Genomic DNA, 19,688 nt, shown 5'->3' on the forward strand with positions numbered 1-19,688 from the left:
TCTTCCTGAGCAGAACTTGACGTCATTGTGTTATTTTAAGGCCTGCTAACAGCACTTAATGACTGATCGCCTCTGGGGAGTGGAACTGGAGGTGAGGAAGGTAGGGCAGAGGCTGCTGTTTCCATTCCAAGCCCTTCTGCACCGACGATTTTGTTAATCATGTTACTTTGATTTTGTAAAACGTCCCCTGAAGTGAAGGCCAGCAGATACTGAGATACAACAGCAAATGCTGTGACCACACAAAAGAGCATACATACTTTGCAAAGTTAATGGTTCTCTTCTTTTGAAACAGACCTACGTGGGTTTGTACCTTTTCTTATAAAACCACAAAACCCCTCCAACTTGCTATTTCAGATTTTGTGCATCTGTTCTTTTATGTGAAGGTTCGTAACGAGTTTTACAAGGACACACAGGGTGTGATGCTGGTCTATGATGTTGGGCAAAAAGACTCCTTTGATGCCCTTGACACGTGGCTGGCGGAAATGAAGCAAGACCTTGGACCTCACGGGAACATGGAAAACGTTGTCTTCGTGGTGTGTGCCAACAAGGTAACCGCTTTGGAAATGGTCCGCTCAGCTTTCTAGATTTATTATGGAGGAGCGGCGCTCTGAGTTTGGGGGAACATAAAAAGGAAAGTTCCTTTTTCGGTAATATAGGAATCAACAACTTTTTAAAACATAGGCCCCTAACACAAGAACAACAACAAACCAACAGCTGGGTGTCAGGCTTTGATCCATTTTTGTGTCCGGTGGGTACTTGGGGAATGATACGGTGACAGCAGGAGCGGCGGATGCTAATCGTCACACTCTGATCTGACGGGAGGAGGGCAGTGGGAGGTGCAGAGTGGTCTGGGGAAAGGCGTGAAAGCAGACCCGCCCCCCTCGGCGCGGCAGGTTCTCCAGGCCCTTGCTTTGCCACAGAAAATCAGCCCCATCCAACATTACTCGTCGTCTTGTCCCCTTGGGTCCTGCATTTGCTGTGCGAGCACCGGGCTTCATTGAGAATAGCATTTGCCTATAAAGGACTGACAGACCTCACTCGGCCGTCTCTGGCCCTCACGTTGCTGTTTCAGATTGACTGCACCAAGCACCGCTGTGTGGATGAAAGTGAAGGGCGTCTTTGGGCCGAAAGCAGAGGGTTCCTGTACTTTGAAACTTCAGCACAAACCGGAGAAGGAATTAATGAGATGTTCCAGGTAGCCCGGCATTTTGTGGTTCTAAAATCTGTGTTGAGACTGCCCGTGCCAAATTCTAGTTTAAATTGTGAGAAGCAAAAAGGGAATTTCTCATTTGAATGAGCTCTTTCTTTTCAGACGCTGGTGAGAAAAAGAAAAAGAATATGAATGATATGTGTGTGTGATACCTGTCTGCTGTCTATTTCAGACCAGACCTGGCTGATATCAGAGTTACTTGAGGAAATTCTTCAAAATACAGGTTGCTGGGTTCCGGGCCTATTGGAAGCGTAATGTTGTGATGGAGCCAGGAATCTATATTTTGAAAAAGCTTTCTAGGTGATTCCAATGATTATCATGTTTAACAGCAGCTATTTTACACTTAACTTCAGTGGACAGAGAATTTCTTCCAAACTACCTTTGGTTACATTTCTATGCAGATCGGCTTGCCATAGCTAAGACAATCCTATATCGTGGCCATATGAGGCGGTTACAAATCCAGCCAGTCACACACAAAACCAGGTCTCGCCAATCAAGGATGCATTCACAGTGCAAGCTGAATAGATGGCCACTTTTTAAAACTTTACTAATCTTGGATAATTTTAAGGGGCGGAGGCTGTTTAAACACTAAGTTCTAAAATCAAGTCAACTCTTAATGACAGACCCATTTGGAAGTAAGTGGTGGCATGAATAATGCATTTTTTTCTTACGACTGCGTGTGATATTTTGGGCATTTTTAGCATTTTGAATAATGTAGCTATACTATAAAGAGTTGTTCTTAATTATTGAGTGGGATCTTACTTAATCTTTTATGCGGAATTTTCTCCTCACAAGCTGTCACCCCTCCTATTGGAAGACAGGTCCCATCCTCGCTGACGGGCTAAATTGGGCATCAGTAGCTTCTATTTCAAGACCAAATAAGGCTGGTGTTGTCTTGCCACGATTCTCTTCTTGTGAAACAAACCTATGTGGGTTTGTACCTATATATGTGCAATAATAATACTTAGCCATTTGGATAGTGTTTTACAATCCTGAGGGGTTTACATATTGCATCGCCTTTCAGACGTAGCGTGCGGCAGTTAGCGCTCTCATTTCCGATGGGAGAGCACCTGGGAGGAGCGGAGGTTGGTGGCGGCACAGATAACAGCCGCAGAGGTTAAAGCAGCACTTTCGCTCTGTTCGTTCATTCTCTTCTGGTCTCTGTTGTGTCTCCTGAGCTGTTAGCGCCCATTCTTACTCTTACTCGGTTGTGTGTAATGTCTTTCCCCCTCCAGTTACTTTCTTTAAAAATTTTTTTTTAAATTGATTTCAGAGAGGAAGAGAGAGGGAGAAAGAGAGATAGAAACATCAATGATGAGGGAGAATCACTGATCGGCTGCCTCCTGCACGCCCCACACTGGGGATCGAGCCCACAACCCAGGCATGTGCCCCGACCGGGAATCGAACTGTGACCTCCTGCTTCATAGGTCGACGCTCAACCGCTGAGCCATGCTGGCCAGGCTCCCCTCCAGTTCCTTTCAAGAGCTTCTCTTTCTCAGTGATTTTCAGTAGTTGTGCCATGTGTCTGGGTGTGAGTCTCTTTACTCTTATCCTACGTGGGGCTTGTTGAGTTTCTCGGATTGATGTGCAGGTGTTTTTCATGAAATTTGGGGAGATTTTTAAAAAAATATATTTTTATTGATTTCAGAGAGTAAGGGAGAGGGAGAGAGAGATAGAAACATCAATGATGGTGAGAATCATTGATCTGATGCCTCCCTCACGCCCCCTACTGGGGATCAAGCTCACAACCCAGGCATGTGCCCTTGACCAGAATCGAACCTGGGACCCTTCTGTCCCCAGGCGGACGCTCTATCCACTGAGCCAAACCAGCTAGGGCTGGGGAGATTTTTTTAAGCCTTTATATTATGCCTTATTCTCTCTCTCTCTCTCTCTCTCTCTCTCTCTCTCTCTCTCTCTCTCTCTCGGACTCCAGCTACATAGTAGATCATGTGATTTCTGTCCCACAATTCTTGAGGCTGTGTTTATCTTTATCCCATTTTTTTCTCCATTTTTTAGATTGCATAGTCTCTGTTGCTCTGACTTCAATCTGCTGTTGAATCCACTGAGGGAATTTTTCAGTTCAACACTCTTCAGTTCTGGAGTTTGCATTGGATGCTTTTGGGTGGCTCCCAATTCTCTGCTGAGATTCTCTCTCCACTCACCAACAGTATATTTTCCTTCACTTCTTTGATCGTATTTCCCTCTGAAATACTTGCTTTAGTATGAATTTTAAGAGTTACTGAAATATACTAAAGTCCTTTAGTTGATGCTTACAAGGAATCCCCATTTTCACCAAGTCAGTTCCACCGTGGGATGTGTTTTTTTGCAGACCTTCTATGCAGCCATAGTTGACTTATGTGAAAACGGCGGGAAACGTCCGATCCCAAATAGCAGTGCTAGTTTCACCAAAGAACAAGCAGACACCATTCGCAGAATTCGAAATAGTAAAGACAGCTGGGACATGCTGGGAGTCAAACCTGGAGCGTCAAGGTAAGCAGTGTTCTGTGATGTTAGTGCTGAGCTCTACTAGAATTATAGAGCACAGCTCCATTGTCAAAATCACAGGCACGAAATATCTTCTCACAATTGTCTGGAAATACAGGGGTGTGTGACATACATTAGATGACTTGCTAACACTCTTTCACTGAATCAGAAGCAGCTTTGTGTCTTCGCTATTCAGGTGATAGCAGGTGCCTGATGTGATAACTCTGTAGGGCAGTGATGGGAACCTTCTGAGCTCAGCGTGTCAGCATTTTGGAAAACCCTAACTTCACTCTGGTGCCGTGTCACATAGAGAAATTTTTTAATATTTGCAACCACAGTAAAACAAAGACTTATATTTTTGATATTTATTTTATATATTTAAATGCCATTTAACAAAGAAAAATCAACCAAAAAATTATGAGTTCGCGTGTCACCTCTGACACGCGTGTCATAGGTTCGCCATCACTGATAGTGTGTATGCAGAAATGCTTTTCGAAATGGTATGCTCTGCTCTTGTTGAATTAAGAGCCTTGAAGCTAATGAACCTTAAAAAAAATACCTTACAAGAGAGAATTCTTAAATTATTTAATTTAGAAGAGGAAAAAATGTTAGCGATCAACGTGTTCAAACATTTCATTTTATAACTGGGAAAACTGGGACTTAGTGAGACTAAATACATTCAGTAACCCCAGGGGTTAGTGGTAGAATTGGTTCTTGACCCTGAACACGCCATGTGTGTGTTTGTGTGAGCGAGTCTCTATCTCTCTCTCTCTCTCTCTGTCTCTGTCTCTCTGTCTTTCTCAAAATTCCTACTAGATTCTCATCTGTGTGTATTTATGTTCCTTTATTTTAGCCAAAAGAATTATTTGGAAGAAAAAGAAATATAATCACTACTCTTTGTTGCTGTGCAAGAGTAAATCATTGTTCAGTATGGTCATAGAACTTTTTTCCCCAGTTTTAATGAAATATAATTCACATGCAGGATTGTATCGTTTAAGGCGTACAGCCCAATGATTCACTCACAGATACTGTGAGACAGTGACCGCAAGTTTAGTTACTATTCATCATCTCATAGAGAAAAGAAAAGGTTTTTCATTGTAATGAGAACTCTGGGGATCTACTCTCTTAAGAACTTCCAAAGTTTGCCTAACGTTTTACTACAGAACACTGTTCCTGTGCATATTATAATTATACGAGTCCTCAGACCTTTTGCTTTTGCACCATAGCTTTTCTCTCCATGGTTCTCCCTTTCTACTTACTCACCTTGACCCCACCCGCCCACCCACCCACACAAGCCCACCTGGAAATTGCCTTGTCAGCATCCATAGTGTTAGTATCTCTTCTCCATTCTGGTCTCAGAGCCTATCTTTAGTCCAGAAGCAAAGAGGGGAGGGGAGAGGAAGACAGTTATTGGTCACCTCGACTTGCCAGGTGCTTTAAACACAGATGACTCGTGTACATAGCACAGAGTTCATTGGTTTCTTTTAAATGTACTTTTAGGTTTCCATGGTCTCATTCTAAATTCTCCCATTTCATCCTCAAGGGATATTGGCTCTAAAACTAAGAAACGGTTACTTATTAACTTAGAACAATATTTATTCCAGAAAAGTAAACTTCGGTTTCTTAGTTATTCACTCTGGTTAATTGGAATCTACTAAAATTTACAGGATCTCCACAAGTTCCATGCCCTTAACCAATGGAAACATGTACTGATCTTACCTTTGCTCTTCTGGAGATACCAAACTAATTTTGTATGGTATTGAGCACTTTGAGGCAAAACCTACAAACATTTTTTTAAGTTATAGACAGTTTTAATGTTTGTTCAGTGCTAATTTTTACTATTCTTGACCTTTGAGAAAATCTTAATCTTCAGTAGAATTAATATATTTCTTACACACTTGACTCAGTCCTGTTTCTCCAGAATTTTCCTTGAAAGCCTCCCCTGCTACCCAGAATTCTATTTTTCTTTTTAAAAAAATTCTTTATTGTTGAAAATTACATGTTTCCTTTTCCCCCCCATTGACCTCTCCCAGCCCGCTCCCGCACCCCAGCACAGGCCCTCACCCCGCTACTGCCTGTGTCCATCGGTTACCCAGACTTCTTTTTTTTTTTAATATATTTTATTGATTTTTTACAGAGAGGAAGGGAGAGAGATAGAGAGTTAGAAACATCGATGAGAGAGAAACATTGATCAGCTGCCTCCTGCACATCTCCCACTGGGGATATGCCCGCAACCCAGGTACATGCCCTTGACCGGAATCGAACCCGGGACCCTTCAGTCCGCAGGCCGACGCTCTATGCACTGAGCCAAACCGGTTTCGGCGGCCCAGACTTCTTAAAAGGCACTCTTGGTGCAGCAGGCCAGGCCTCATACCAGCCCCCGGTGGGCATGTTTCTTCAGGAAGCAGAGCAGGGAGGGGGCTACCCAGGACGTGCTCACGGGGAAGAGAGAGGATGCAGAACCTGCTTACAGATGGAGAGTCCTTTGGGGAAAATGTGATTCTTGGTAGCTGATATTAAAATTATGTAGAAGATCATTAAAAAATCAAAAAAAATATATCAAAAAAAATTATGTAGAAGAGCTACATGAAAGATTAAAACGAGAATGCAGGACTCCCCTAAGAGCAGAAAATAGAAAAAGCCATCGAATGTATGCTCAGGACACGGAGAACGTAGCATGGCCCTGTGACCTGTCTCTCCAAGCTACACAAGACTCTCCATCACATCAAGACATCAGAGACCAACTCCCTAATTTGCAGGGCCAAACTAGACATCCTTCGGATAAAAAGCAAAGGAGGGAAGCTAGGGCAGTGGTCAGCAAACTGCGGCCCTTGAGTGTGGCTCTTCCACAAAATACCACGTACGGGCATGCACGTACAGTGTGATTGAAACTTCGTGGCCACACTCAAGGGGCCAAAGAGCTGCATGTGGCTCGCAAGCCACAGTTTGCTGACCACTGAGCTAGGGCATTCAGAAAGCGCCCTACCCAGCCTCAGGAGACAGCGGGAACCTGGATCACAAAAGGAAGGCGGGAAATAAAGCCACCCGGTGGAGACAGAGCAGACTCCTTGCAGGCGGTGACTGGGCACTAGAAGCCTCTCAGAGGCCTGGCACCTGAGCATAATGAAGAGCAGGGAGCCCAGCCAGTGTGGCTCAGTGGTTGAGCATCGACCTATGAACCAGGAGGTCATGGTTCGATTCCCAGTCAGGGCACATGCCCAGTTGTGGGCTCAATTCCCAGTGTGAGGCGTGCAGGAGACAGCCGATCAATGATGCTCTCTCATCATTGCTGTTTCTATCTCTCTTTCTCCCTTTCCCTTCCTCTCTGAAATCAATAAAAGTATATTTAGAAAAAAAGAAGCAGGGAAGGTTACAGGACCAGATGGTCTCCAGGCCCCTCCCCGATCAGTTCCTGCTCATTGGGGAGCTCAGAAGCCTAAGATCTCTGGCTGTGCGGGTCTTACCGCTCCTCTCTCTGGATATATTGATCTCTCTCGTTTCTTCTTTTATCTCCGGGAGCTCACTGTACCTCTCAGGTACCCCTTTCCACGCCCCTACCCTGGGCCTCAAACTCCCCAGGAAACTGGACTCATTTCAGCCCTTTTTCTTGTAGCTTATCCACCTGTGTATCTGGCTCCTCATCTGCTTCCGCCCCCTCCTGCTCTGCATTATCCCTTTCTCTTCCTGCCACAGACACCGTAGCTACGATGTGCTCTCACTTGGGTTATGGTAACACCCCACCTGACCCCTGACTTGCAGAACGGCACTCCCGGCACCGTTTGTCACGGAGCGCCTACTCTTGTCGTTGGTCAAACCCCGTTTCCTGTTTGGCCTCCGTGGCCTTTCACTTTCTGACCCTGCTCCCTGGCTACTTGGTTGCGTGTCCCTCCCAGCAGTTTCCTCAGGGGACTGCACGCCGGACCCACAGTCTGTGCCCAGCCTCGCCAGTTCTCTGCCAGCTGCTCGGTATTTCCCCTCCCGTGCTAGTCCCCAAGCCCCACTTTCAGAGCTAGTGCGGGGCCTGCCCTGCCCGCCCGGGCCCCCTGCTGCCAGCACTCACTCAGTGCCACCAGGTGCCAAGTGCGTCTGTTTTCACGTGATCACTCCTTTACCAAGCGCTTCCTCAGCGTTTACATACTCAGGTTCCACTGCATTTTTTTCTACTTGTATGTTACATATTATTTGTTGTTTGTTGTTTCCTAGTTTCACCTTTAAAAAGGGTAGGAGTTATTTGGGGTGTGCTTACTGCAGGAGTTATTACGTTATTCAAACTGCCAAATGCAGCCCCTGGGGCGGGCCTGTCCCTAACACGGGCTTGGCTCCTTTTCGCAGGGACGAAGTCAACAAAGCCTATCGGAGGCTCGCGGTGCTGCTCCACCCTGACAAATGCGTGGCGCCTGGGAGTGAGGATGCCTTCAAAGCGGTGGTGAACGCCCGCACGGCCGTCCTGAAGAACATCAAGTAGGAAGGAGAGGGAAGGACGCGTGGGGCTCAGTACGAACAGGCCTTCCCTGGAGGTGGAGCAGCCAGCGTGGGCTTCCCTCCACAGACCCTCCCTGCTCGTTTCCCGTGCGTGTTGTCAGCCCTGAATGGGTCATCCAGGCGCCTGCTGCCCTGTCACGGCCCTGTCACGGCCCTGTCACGGCCCTGTCACGGCCCTGTCACGGCCCTGTCACGGCGGGGCGAAGGGACCACACGCCTGCGGCGCTCATCGCATCTTTCCAGGTTGGCAGCAGTCCCCCCGCAGGCCCCTGCTCAGGAGAGTCCAAAGGTTCTGGGGGGAGGACAGGAAGACCCTTTCACCTCTTTCTTTTTTACTAATTCATCATCAGAATTAAACCAGAAGCAGACAATATCGAAACCCCTGGAAGTTTGGTGTGACCTCACAAGCAAGTTGCTCCTTTTAGGATGAGTCCTTAGGTGGTGGTGTAACCATCAATCTAAAATTAATGAGCTCTTAGAGCCCTTTGGAAGTTTGTGAAACAGAGTGATGCGATTCTGAATTAAGCAGCCCTTTTTTGACATTTAGTCTGTTCCCTTCTCTGACCACCAGGGGGAGAGACGAGCCAGTCCTGAGGGTAAAAGCGATGGCAGCCACCCTTCTGGGTAAACTGGCTGCTGCTAGTCGGGCCCCTGGATCTGAGGTCTCTCCCTGGCTGTGGAAATGGGTGCTGGTTGCTGTGGGAAGCATCATCACCTAGGAACGAGGAGCCAGACCCAAGACAAGGGCTTGAGGGCACACTGGATGGTGCACACCTGGCCAGGGGCCCGGCAGCCTGGCTCAGGCACATTTGATGCCTTAGCGGAGCCCCCATATGAGGTTTATGCCTTTTATTGCTTCTGTATTATTTGCTGCAGACAAATAATGGTGGGAAAGGCAGGGGTGCTGCCCAACAAGCCAGGTCTCCTCATCAGTGTCAGTTCCTCTCCTCTGGCCTCCTTACTCCCTATACTACATCCGCCATCAGTTCTCCCCTTCAGTCCCTGGCTTCCACCCACTGCCTCCCTACGAGCCTGGGCCTGGGCCTGGATGACCAGAGGCAAGTGTGGGTCCTTTGGTGGGGCCGGTGGAGGGAGAGATCCTTAAGCCTGTGCGGGAGGAATCGCCATCATTTTGCTTGGCTCCCAAATTTCTGAATAGTGATATCTTACGCTACAGATGATAAAGATTCCTTCACATAGAGAAATCCATTTCGCCGTCGCCTCCGGCTCTGTCTCCCAGGATGGGTGAAGATCAGGCCTGGCCTTTCTCTCAGGCGTCTAGCCCTCTCGGGTGGCTCATCGCCTGTCACTCTCATGAGGATGCTCATGTTTTTAGCTGTGACCACGCTGCACTGATGGGGGATTTAAGGTTCATAGGACACTACTTTCTGTGAATTTTACCAGCTGTCCCATACAGATCGCCGGTTGGCATGCCTACACCTCAGGAGAAAGGCACTTCCATTCATTCACGCCCACTGTGTCTGGGATTCTTGCCCTCCCAAAGCAGTTGCATTCGGTGGCTGCCCTTGGGCTGCAGGGAGCTAGTCAGAAACCAGAGCATTGATTTCTAGTAGGTTCTCATCTCCGTGAGACCAAAATGTTCTTTTTTATGAAATGAGGTCTGAGATCTGATTTCTGGTGGGGTTTTCCTCTGGCCGTTTAATGTTAACTAGCTCTGAGACTGTGGAACTCCAACCCAAGGTTCTCTGGACCTGATGTTGCTCAAGGCTTTCATCATGCTTACGGTAATGAACATCGCTCTGTTCTGGCTACAGAACTGAGGAGTCGTGTGACTGAGGGATCACACGTGGCCGTGTCAGCCCGAGTTGACCTGACAGCTCGCTGAGTGTGTGGCCCTGTATAAAGAGCTGGGGCCAGTTTTCAGCGCTGTCCTTAAACCCTGGTCAGTCACCTCACTCACCTACAGTGAGAGCGTGCGGCTGGGCAGTTTCAGGGGGCGTTCTTTCGGCTTCCATTCGTATCCCTATGTAGCGACTGACTTGTTGGAATTTAGCCTGATCCTGTCCTCAGGTCCTGGGACTCAGTTCCCAGGACCTTCATTGGGAGTCAAGGCAGCCATGTACTGCTTCACTTACGGAAAAGAGAGGAAGCCAGGATTGTCTGACTTCCATAATTCTTGAGTAGACTATTAAAAGATAATGAAGCATGAACAGCAATGAGAAGTTTTTTAGGTACTAACTTCATACAAACTTACAGATCTCTATGCATTAATTTAACTTCTTGGTGCAAATATGCCCTTTCTAGTTCAATCTTAAAATTATTCAGCCAGTTAGGATTTCAGAATACATCAGTGAGAGTTAACAACTAGCAGAATAATTTTAATGGCTAAAAAAAAGTTAGAGAGAATCTTGTTTTTCAAAAAGGAATAAAAAGTTTGAACAGCTATTATTAAAGAAAAGCCATTCCTTCCACATCTGAGTCACCAAGAATTAACTTTTAAAACTTGTCAGAAAAAACCCTGGAGGCATTTCAAGCTAATCGTCCAACCTGCCCAAGCACTTTAACATCCACCCGCCTTCTGTTCCGCTCTCCTCTCCTGCCTCCATTTGAATGATGCTCTCGCCTGTCAGCACTTCTGTTATTCCACGTGTTATTTTCTGCTTCACATAATGTGTCCTTGGCATTGTCGTCAGTCTGTTAAGGGACTGTAGAAGCGGGGTGTCGTGCTGCTACCCCCCATAAACTGCTCTGATGCTGGAGCTCACACACTATTCTTTAAGGCTCACATTTACCTCAGGAAACTTAGGTTAGTATGTTCTCAGCCTTGAATTCTCAGCTGGTCAATATTTTTTATACCCATAACCTAGTACCTACTTCACTGTTAGTCCCATGAGCCATAGACGAGGCAGCTGACTTTCTGAAAGAAAGCCGAGTGAGTGCAGCACCGGAGTGAGGTCGTCGCCCCTCGCAGCACAGGGACAGCCTGGAGGGGCGAGGGGTCCCAGTGTCGGGTTGGAAGGGGTGGAGCTGGTGCACATTGTGTGTCACGGTGACAGCGCCTTCTCCCAGGAACTTCGGTCGACGCCGGGATGTCACTCCCTTCACTGCATGCTGTCCAGCTCACGGAGTCTGCCGATGATGTGGTGAAACTTTTGAAAATGAGTTTAGCTGCAAAATATAACTAACCACCTTCCATCGCAAGTTTTGCAAAGTGGAAAGAGGTTCAGACTTGGGATTGGGATTGAGCACAATTGTAAGATACACTTGATACCATTTGTACATTGGTTTTCCCACGAACCATCTCTGGAGAAGACAGCATTTAATCTGGGATGTGGGTGCATCAGCTGGTGTGGAATCAGCAGGGCCGGACCGCTGTGCAGGGAGGGCCGGGGGGATGACCTGTTGGAATGGGACGGTTTGGGTTGGCTTCCTGCATCGGTTGCCCTGTGACTGTGAATGCAGAGTCTCTAAGCAAACCTTTTGCTCTTACGAGGTAATTTACATATTTGCTTTCTGTTGAAATAACTGAAAATGTTAAATCCAACAGTTGTTTATGTCTTGTATAGAGAGTGTCATATGTATTTAAGTTGTGTATTTTTATAAAGTAAAGCCAAATATCACACACTGCTCTGTGGGCTGCACTGATTTGTTGAAACATTGGTCTTTAACTAAAACACGTGAGTCCAGGAGCCAGTCCACTTCCTCGCGCACTGAGACCTCAGATAAGGCATCTGGCTTTAGTTTCCAGTTGGTCAAATGGAAGAAATTTTTACTCATCAGTGCATCAGGCTGGTCTAACCTTATTAAGTTGTGATGAGAGTGTTTTGATCTCTTAGAGAAAGATACTAATGTTATGTTTGCCTTTTTAATTCAGATAAAACTTACCTCATTTTAATAATGAAGATCTTAATAATTCAGTTAACTGCTCTCTGGGCAGCATGAACCCTGAAGTAACAGACTGGTGCGAACCCAGACTCTGAAAGTGGGGAGCCTCGCAGGCCGACCCGCAGAAGGCGGTCTGTCTGGGAAGGCTTCCTTCCGACAGGGGCTTTCGTTGTCGTTTAGAAGGACATTCGCTCTCGTCTGGGACTGTCCGTCTCTCTTTAGGGAACTGCGCCACCTTCATAGCTCGCACGTCCTTAGGGGAGCTGCCAGGCCCTCCTGTGCCCCACCCTTCCCCCTGCCCACGGAGATCGGAGATCGGTCCCTGAGACGGAAAATGTCATCCAAGCTCGACCAATTGGCATCCCTCCCTGGATCCTTCTAATGCAGTGGTTCTCAACCTTCTGGCCCTTTAAATACAGTTCCTCATGTTGTGACCCAACCATAAAATTATTTTCGTTGCTGCTTCATAACTGTAATGTTGCTACGGTTATGCATCGTCATGTAAATCTCCGATATGCAGGATGGTCTTAGGCGACCCCTGTGAAAGGGTCATTTGACCACCAAAGGGGTCGCGACCCACAGGTTGAGAACCGCTGTTCTAATGGGATCTGTGAAAACACACTTCCCCCCAGGAGAGGAAGACAGACAGTCTGCTGGTGTTGGCACCTTGATTCTAAGCTCATGGAAAAAACTTGAGAGAATGAAGCAGACATTCAGAAAGAGACAGTCCTGACGGCTAAGACTTTCCTTCCAGCCCACGAGGCCTTCTGAGCTGGGGGTTCTTCCCTCCCATCAGCCCCCCAGAGCCTTCCAATAAAGCCCACCCCCTCCCGTTTTCTGCTTTACTCATGGGCGTTTAAGACGCCCAGGGCGCAGCAGGGACGAGAGCTGTGGACTGTAGACTGACAGGATATTTGACAGGTATAGCGTGAAATTTCGTATACTAAATATGTCCAAATGCTCGTTGCTTCTTGACTGGTCTTTGGCTAGTTTTTAAACCAATAATAACCAGCTGTAAACTGAAAAGAACTATTAGTTTAATTCATTTTGTTTCAGGGTCATTTTAAAATGCCTCATTTTATCTAGCTTTTTACTTCCTATGTGAGCCATTGCCTGTTGGGGGCACTTCTAATTTCTTCAGTTTCTAATCAGATTTCATTGTCAGCACAGTCATTCGCCATGTATTTATTGACACCTTCTGTGTGTCCACCCTGTTCTAGGCACTTGGGCTGTAGCAGAGCACAGACCAAACAGAACCCTGCCCTGTGGAGCTTATATTATAGTTCCATTAATATTTTATTTGTGGGGTTTTGAGGAAATGTTCTTTTTTCCTGTAGGTTTCTTTCTGAAGAGGCACAGTTTGCATTTTTTACTATTCAAAATACGCAATTTTATAATTAATCCTGGTTGCTGCTACATACAGATCATGTAGGTTGTTAAAATGCTGTGTTAAACTTTTTGAGAACTTAACCATTTTCATTATAAAAAGCTGTTTTTTATGTTGGCCTGGAGGGTGTAGTTCTAAAGTTGAGACGTTTCTGTGAGAACAGGATGAATCCCCACGGGACGCCTCGTCCACGCGGATGCTGGTGAGGAAAGCACCTCGGCCGGGAAAGGGCTCAGGTGCAAGGACAGGTCAGGCTCCGCCAGGCACTGGTTCCCGTGGCCGTGCTCGGCAGGGACTCCGTTCATGAGGGGCCTAATGTAACGTCAGCTGTGGGGCAAGAATTGCGGTTTTGTGTGGCGAGGCAAAGAGCTGAGCTTCTCCTGAGAAATGAACAAGACTTGCAGGGGTAGGAGCTGCCTAAAGGAAGGAAGAAGAAGACGGGGCAGGAAGCTGGGGTGCTGAGAAGGATAATTGGAAAGATATTAGACACCACAAATTACTAGATGTTACACAGTGTTAGAAAGAAGCCAAAGGGAAGCTCCCAGTGACAGAGCCAAAGGACTTATGAACATGGATGTGTTGGGCGTTACTGCCATTTTACAGATGAGAAAGCCGAGGCTCAGAGAGGGTGAGTGGTTTGCTGGAGGCCGCACAGGAAGCTGTTCAAACCCGAACTTGCCCAACTTCAGAACCCAGGCTCCCAGCCCACACTGTCAGCCTCAGGATCCGCATTTTAAAATATTCTGCCCTGGCCGGTGTGGCTCAGTGGATAGAGCGTCGGCCTGGGGACTGAAGGGTCCCAGGTTCAATCCGGTCAAGGGCATGTACCTTGGTTGCGGGCACATCCCCAGTGGGAGGTGTGCAGGAGGCAGCGGATCGATGTTTCTCTCTCATCTATGTTTCTAACTCTCTATCCCTCTCCCTTCCTCTCTGTAAAAAGATCAATAAAATATATTTTAAAAATAAATAAAATAAAATATTCTGCTTCACACTCATAAGTAATGTTGTACCTGCTTGTACCATGTTACTCACATGATCATATACTAGTATAGGCTTGTATTTTTTAAGACCACAGAGGTCCAATTTTCCTCGTCAATGACACAAGTTCAAATCCTACATGTGCCCAAAAAAAGCTCTTTCTGGGATGTGCCCAAGCCAAGAGGGACTTAAAATGACAACTGAAGTTAGCAGTGTTAAAATACGGAATATAAGACAATTTGCACGTATTTAACAAGCTCTTACTGAACTTTTGTATCCAGCTCAAAATGCCTTCTCCTCTGAGATTTGTCGACCCAGGTGCATTTAGTCAATTTTCTGTTCAGCAGGGTAGGGGCCCCCCAGAGCCTCCGTGGCGGACAAAGACCTATCTTCCCAACCTTTGTGTCTTCAGTGCTGAGTAAAGCATAGTGAGATCCGATAAATGGAAGAATGACTGACCGCTTTGCTGATCTGTGACACAGACTGTAGCTCCTTTAACCACATAATTCCTCATGGGTTATGAAAATACCACAGAACAACCAAATGTTGATTTTTTTAAAAAGAGCCGGAGAGTAAGAAAATAAGAAAAGTGTGGGTGCCCTCAGCATCCAAATACGTTGCTCAATACAAGTCAAATCTTGGTGTAATTTTCTTGATGAAATTTGTGCATTTCCCTGGTTATAGAAGTTCCTTGGAAAAAGGACAAGAAATGAGGAGCAGGCCTGGCGTTTGACGGGTGTCAGAGCCAACACTGTTGACAGCCTGTCCAGGAGCCACGGCTCCCTTCTTCCTCGCTGGCCGGCCCCGATGTGGCCCAGGCGTCCAGCCCTCCACTGGGGCCCAGTGGTCAGTCGTGAGTGATGGAAGCCATTCACAGGGGTACCAGTTCCATTGCCAGTGGCTGGTGTGGGAGTGGGCCTGCGAGCACTCCTCTGGGGAGCTTGGGGCGAGGACTGGGTGCCTGAGAAGCGCAGTGTGGAGGGTGCTGCTCCCTCCTGTGGGGCAGTGTCGTCTGCGTGTGACGCTGGGTTGTGGCCCATCTTACAGTCGCAGGTAGGACACTGTCCCACCAGAGAAGAGACAGGCAGAAATGGGAAGTAACGTGGTGGTTTGAGCCGTAGAGTAACTGACCTGAGACCTGTCCTAGCCAAAGACGTGCTGTAGAGGTAGCACCTTGTCTCTACTGCGGCGGTTCTCAACCTGTGGGTCGCGACCCCCTTGGCGGTCGAACGACCCTTTCACAGGGGTCGCCTAAGACCACCCTGCATATCAGATATTTACATGACGATTCATCACAGTCGCAACATGACAGTGATGAAGTAACAACGAAAATAATTTATGGTTGGGTCACAACAGGAGGAACTGTATTTAAAGGGCCAGAAGGTTGGGAACCACTGCTCTACTGCTTAAAGCGCTTTGAGATGAGTTCGGGGTTACTGAAGACAGAAGTCAGCCCAGCTGCCAAAAACATCCCCAGCCCCTCCCCGGAGAGACGCCTGCAAACTCCATTTGCAGTTTATTAAAGAAAAGTTCTGTGTGTTAAGTTACAAGCTTTACCCCTGAGAGGGATAAGTCACTGAGCTTTTAGCACCTTGGAATCTATTCATTTATTCCTAAGCATCCCTTCTTCCATTAAGCACGTAAGTGCCTTCCCTGTCAGTCATTCTGCTATAAGCTGGGATCACAAATGAGGAACAATGAGCATCCATTTATAGCTTACATTTCAGCCCTCCTCTCTGAAGTGATTTTAATGTAATTATTTTCACTTAAAGGCATATTTGAGCTTAGACTTGATTTTTAGAAATAACAATTCCCACTTACAGCTACATTAATGCAAAATGGTGAGCAAGATGGAAAGTCTCCGGCTCCCTCCAGGTCACATGACTTCTGGGAGGCTTTTATCAAGAGAAGCAAAGAAATCTGGACCCTTCCTCTGCCCCCGCCTGATGAGGGGGGAAGCTGAGGGGCGAGGGAGACAGACCTGCTCACCGCCTAAGATGTGAGCAAGACTCCGACCGCGCGAGGAAGAAGAGCAGAGGGCTCCCGGCCAGGCCAGCAGAAAGGCTGACTCAACCAGGCCGCGGCTAAAAATAGCCGAGCAGGGTCTGGGCCTTCCTGTCCAGACGGATCTGAAGCTGGCAGGTAGCTGGGCTCTGCGGGCAGTTCCTGGGAAGGGCTGGAGCGCCTGGACCCGAGACCGTATGCTGGGGTCTGGGTCCTTCTCAGCTGTGAGGAACGCCCTCCCTCGCTTCCCGTTGGGCAGGGCTGGTGCACGTAAAGCCAGAGGCATCCAGGAAGGGAGGAGGGTGAGAGACGAGTGCTAAAACCCACCCGAGCCATTTCACCGAGATGATGGTTAGTAGAATGGGGAAACAACGTTAAAATGAAAGCAGGTATTTTTTTTAAAGGACCAAGTTCTTGTCTGGTTTTGAAAAAGCGTAACGTGTTCTACCGAAGAGAACACGCTCAGAAAGAGGCCTCGCTGTGCCTGGCGTCCCCTGTGGCACAGCAGGATTGGGAAAGGGATGGCCAAGTGGTGGCTCGTTTACTCCCGCCACCACGGGAGCAGGAAGCAGGCGTGCGCGGTGCTGACTCGACCCCTGTGCCAACAGAGGGGCAAGCTCCCAGGTCTGCCGCTCCTCCTGCCATGAGGCTGGTGGGTCCGATTACACGAAGCCGGGTATCAGGCCCCGGGGGCAGACGTCTGGGTGTACACGTGGGCAGTGCCTGTGGAACCTAGACTCAGATTTCTCATCTGTAAAATAGACATAATTACATTTACACTATAGGACTTGGTGAAGATTACAGGACATGAGTATCCTGGGTGCTAGGGACTTTAGAACTGAGTCTGAAGGAAGAAGGGAGACCACAGACATCTTTGAGGAAGTGAAACAGTGCACTTGCTTCTGGGAGAGAATTCCCATGGCAGCCAAAGGAGTCTTGGGATGAATCCTTGAGCCTCAGGCAGACGCTCTTGTGCTGCTCCGTGTCTTGTTCCCACGCTGCCTTGCTGGAACGACGGAGCTGTCTTGTTCATGAGGCGCAGGGGGAGCCACAGGAGGATGTTCCTGCTATAGCTTTCTCTTGCATGAGAAGATTTCTTCTAAAAAATATATATTTTATTGATTTTTTTACAGAGGGAAAGGAAGAGCGATAGAAGAGAGAAACATCGATCTGCTGCCTCCTGCACATCTCCTACTGAGGATGTGCCCGCAACCCAGGTACATGCCCTTGACCGAATCGAACCTAGGACCCTTCAATCCGCAGGCCGACGCTCTATCCACTGAGCCAAACTGGTTAGGGCTTGCATGAGATTTCAAAGGCCTCTTTCTCTAACAAAACAAAATACCTTTTCACAGACTTTTAAGATGCTTTACAATCTCTAGGTTTAACTTGCTAGTGCCTTTTAGTGCAGTTTTACGATTAGAAACGTCTGGGAAAGATTTGCCTGGGAGAAACGAGCTAACCTGGCTGCTTGCTCTTCTCAGCTCTGCCCGGCTCTCAGTCAGGAGCCCACCGTGTGGTGGGCAGAGCAACCGCTCCCAGCCCCTGTCCCCCCCCCCCCCTCCCCCAGCAGCATCCTGGTCTCCAGAAGCTGTGACCATGTTGCCTTACGTGGCAAAGGGAATTTGCAAATGTGATTAAGGACCTTGAGGTGGGGAGGTTATCCACGTGGGTCCAATCTAGTCACGTGGGTGATAACATTAGCCTTTCCCAGCTGTGGTCAGAGGGAGTCCTGGCTACGGAAGTGTCCTAGGAGAGAGGTGACCCTGCTGGTTCTGGAGACGGAGAAGGGGCCACCGGCCAGGGCTGTGGGCGGCCTTAGCAGCAGGAGAAGCTAAGGGAGTGGGATCTCCCCAAGAATCTGCAGGAGACAACAAAGCCCTGCCAATGCTTCGTGCTTAGCCCAGCGAGGCCCAGGTAGGGCGCCAGGTTTCCAGAACTGAGACCATGTGTGCTGCTCAGACACTGTCTGTGGGAATCCGTTATGGCAGCCATAGAAAGGAACACTTCCCGGGGACCAGCGTGGGGCTGAGCACAGGGGAATCCACAGTGGACAACCAAGCCTGGGCCCTTCTCCCTTTGAACTCGCATTCCAGGGGGAGAAAGAAGATTTATAAGCAATTGCACGCTATCATCTGAGGCAGAACGCGCGATGGAGAGACATACCGAGGGTGAAGGCTGAACAGCTGGCCACCTTGGAGGGGTCATCCAGAGGGAGACGCCGGCAGGCTGTCCTCACAGCAGGCGCAGGGGACGCCCCTGCCTGGCCCCCTGGGAAGTTTGTCAGGTGGACCAAGAGGGACGGGCATCTGGCAGAGGGAACAGCATATTCGAAGCGACCAGGGCATGTGGAGCGCGCTCAGAACAGGAGTCCTGGCTGGGCCCAGGGGGCAGGGGGAGCCGCAGGGCAGGTCTGAGTGTCGGCGTGGACCCTGCAGGAGACCTGGGGGGGGGGTGGCCCCCAGACACTGCCGCGCCTCCGCTTTCCTGCAGCCTTGCCTTGTGCCTTACAACAGGCAGAAGTTTCTGCATTCCACGCCACAGTCAATCCCCGACGGTTTCGCAATAAAAACAGCGATTAAAACTACCAGTTAAATCACTCAGCTTCCCTCCGAGGAGGAAAACATCACTTCGCGTGGAATTGGAGTCCAGGAACAGCTGTGTGGTTTTTGCCACCTGCTGGCACCTCTCGGGGTGCCCTGGGCTGTGTGACCCTAATTAAAGAAGCCCCGTGATGGGAGAAGAGGGTCCAACAGGTTTGGTGTTCTTGTTTTTTTAATTCAACAGGATTTTTTGAGAATCTGTGAGGCTGGCATGCCAGGCCCAAAGGTGAAGTCCAGCGAGTGGGATGGCATCGTGCCGGGTTACAGCAGCGCAGCCGTGCAGATGCAACAAACGTGCCTTTGGCTCCCGCTCAGCTTCCCGAGCCGCCGTCACCACAGGCTGGGCGCTGCCATTCCCTCCGCCCCGGAGCCCTGAGCTCGGAACCGCGATGGTCGGGCCGCCCGCCCTCCAGACGCTCAGGAGAGCACGTCCTTGCCTCCTCCAGCTTTGGCGGCTCCAGGTGTTCCCTCCCCCCAACCTTTGCCTCCATCTTCACATCACCTGCTCCTCGTGGCTTTTCTCCTAAGGACGCTCGTCCCTGGACTGAGGGCCTTCGGGTCATCCAGGGTGATCTCGACTCAAGATCCAGGGCTTAATTACACCCACAAGGACTTTTTTCCAAAGGAGGTCACCGCCACAGGTTCCAGGGGCTTCGACATGGACCTATGTTTTCTGGAGCCACCATTCAGCCCC

General features: G+C 48.5%; 1 protein-coding gene across 2 annotated transcripts in view; it reads left to right on the plus strand.

The window, feature by feature from the left end:
* The window catches only part of DNAJC27 (DnaJ heat shock protein family (Hsp40) member C27), a 31,562-nt gene extending 12,591 nt beyond the window's left edge, over positions 1-18,971 (plus strand). The window contains exons 4-7 of one of the 2 annotated variants that reach the window (XM_081101287.1): positions 384-548; positions 1,073-1,195; positions 3,540-3,700; positions 8,027-10,554. In XM_081101287.1, coding sequence (XP_080957413.1) covers positions 384-548; positions 1,073-1,195; positions 3,540-3,700; positions 8,027-8,159 — 582 coding nt within the window. In that variant the 3' untranslated portion in view covers positions 8,160-10,554. Of the gene's footprint in view, positions 1-383; positions 549-1,072; positions 1,196-3,539; positions 3,701-8,026; positions 10,555-17,524 lie in introns of those variants that run through there. The other variant, XM_081101286.1, reaches the window with a different exon arrangement.
* The last annotated feature ends 717 nt before the right edge of the window (positions 18,972-19,688 follow it).

Source organism: Myotis nattereri (assembly GCF_964212035.1).
Source record: "Myotis nattereri genome assembly, chromosome: 10".
Classification (NCBI taxonomy): Eukaryota; Metazoa; Chordata; class Mammalia; order Chiroptera; family Vespertilionidae; genus Myotis; species Myotis nattereri.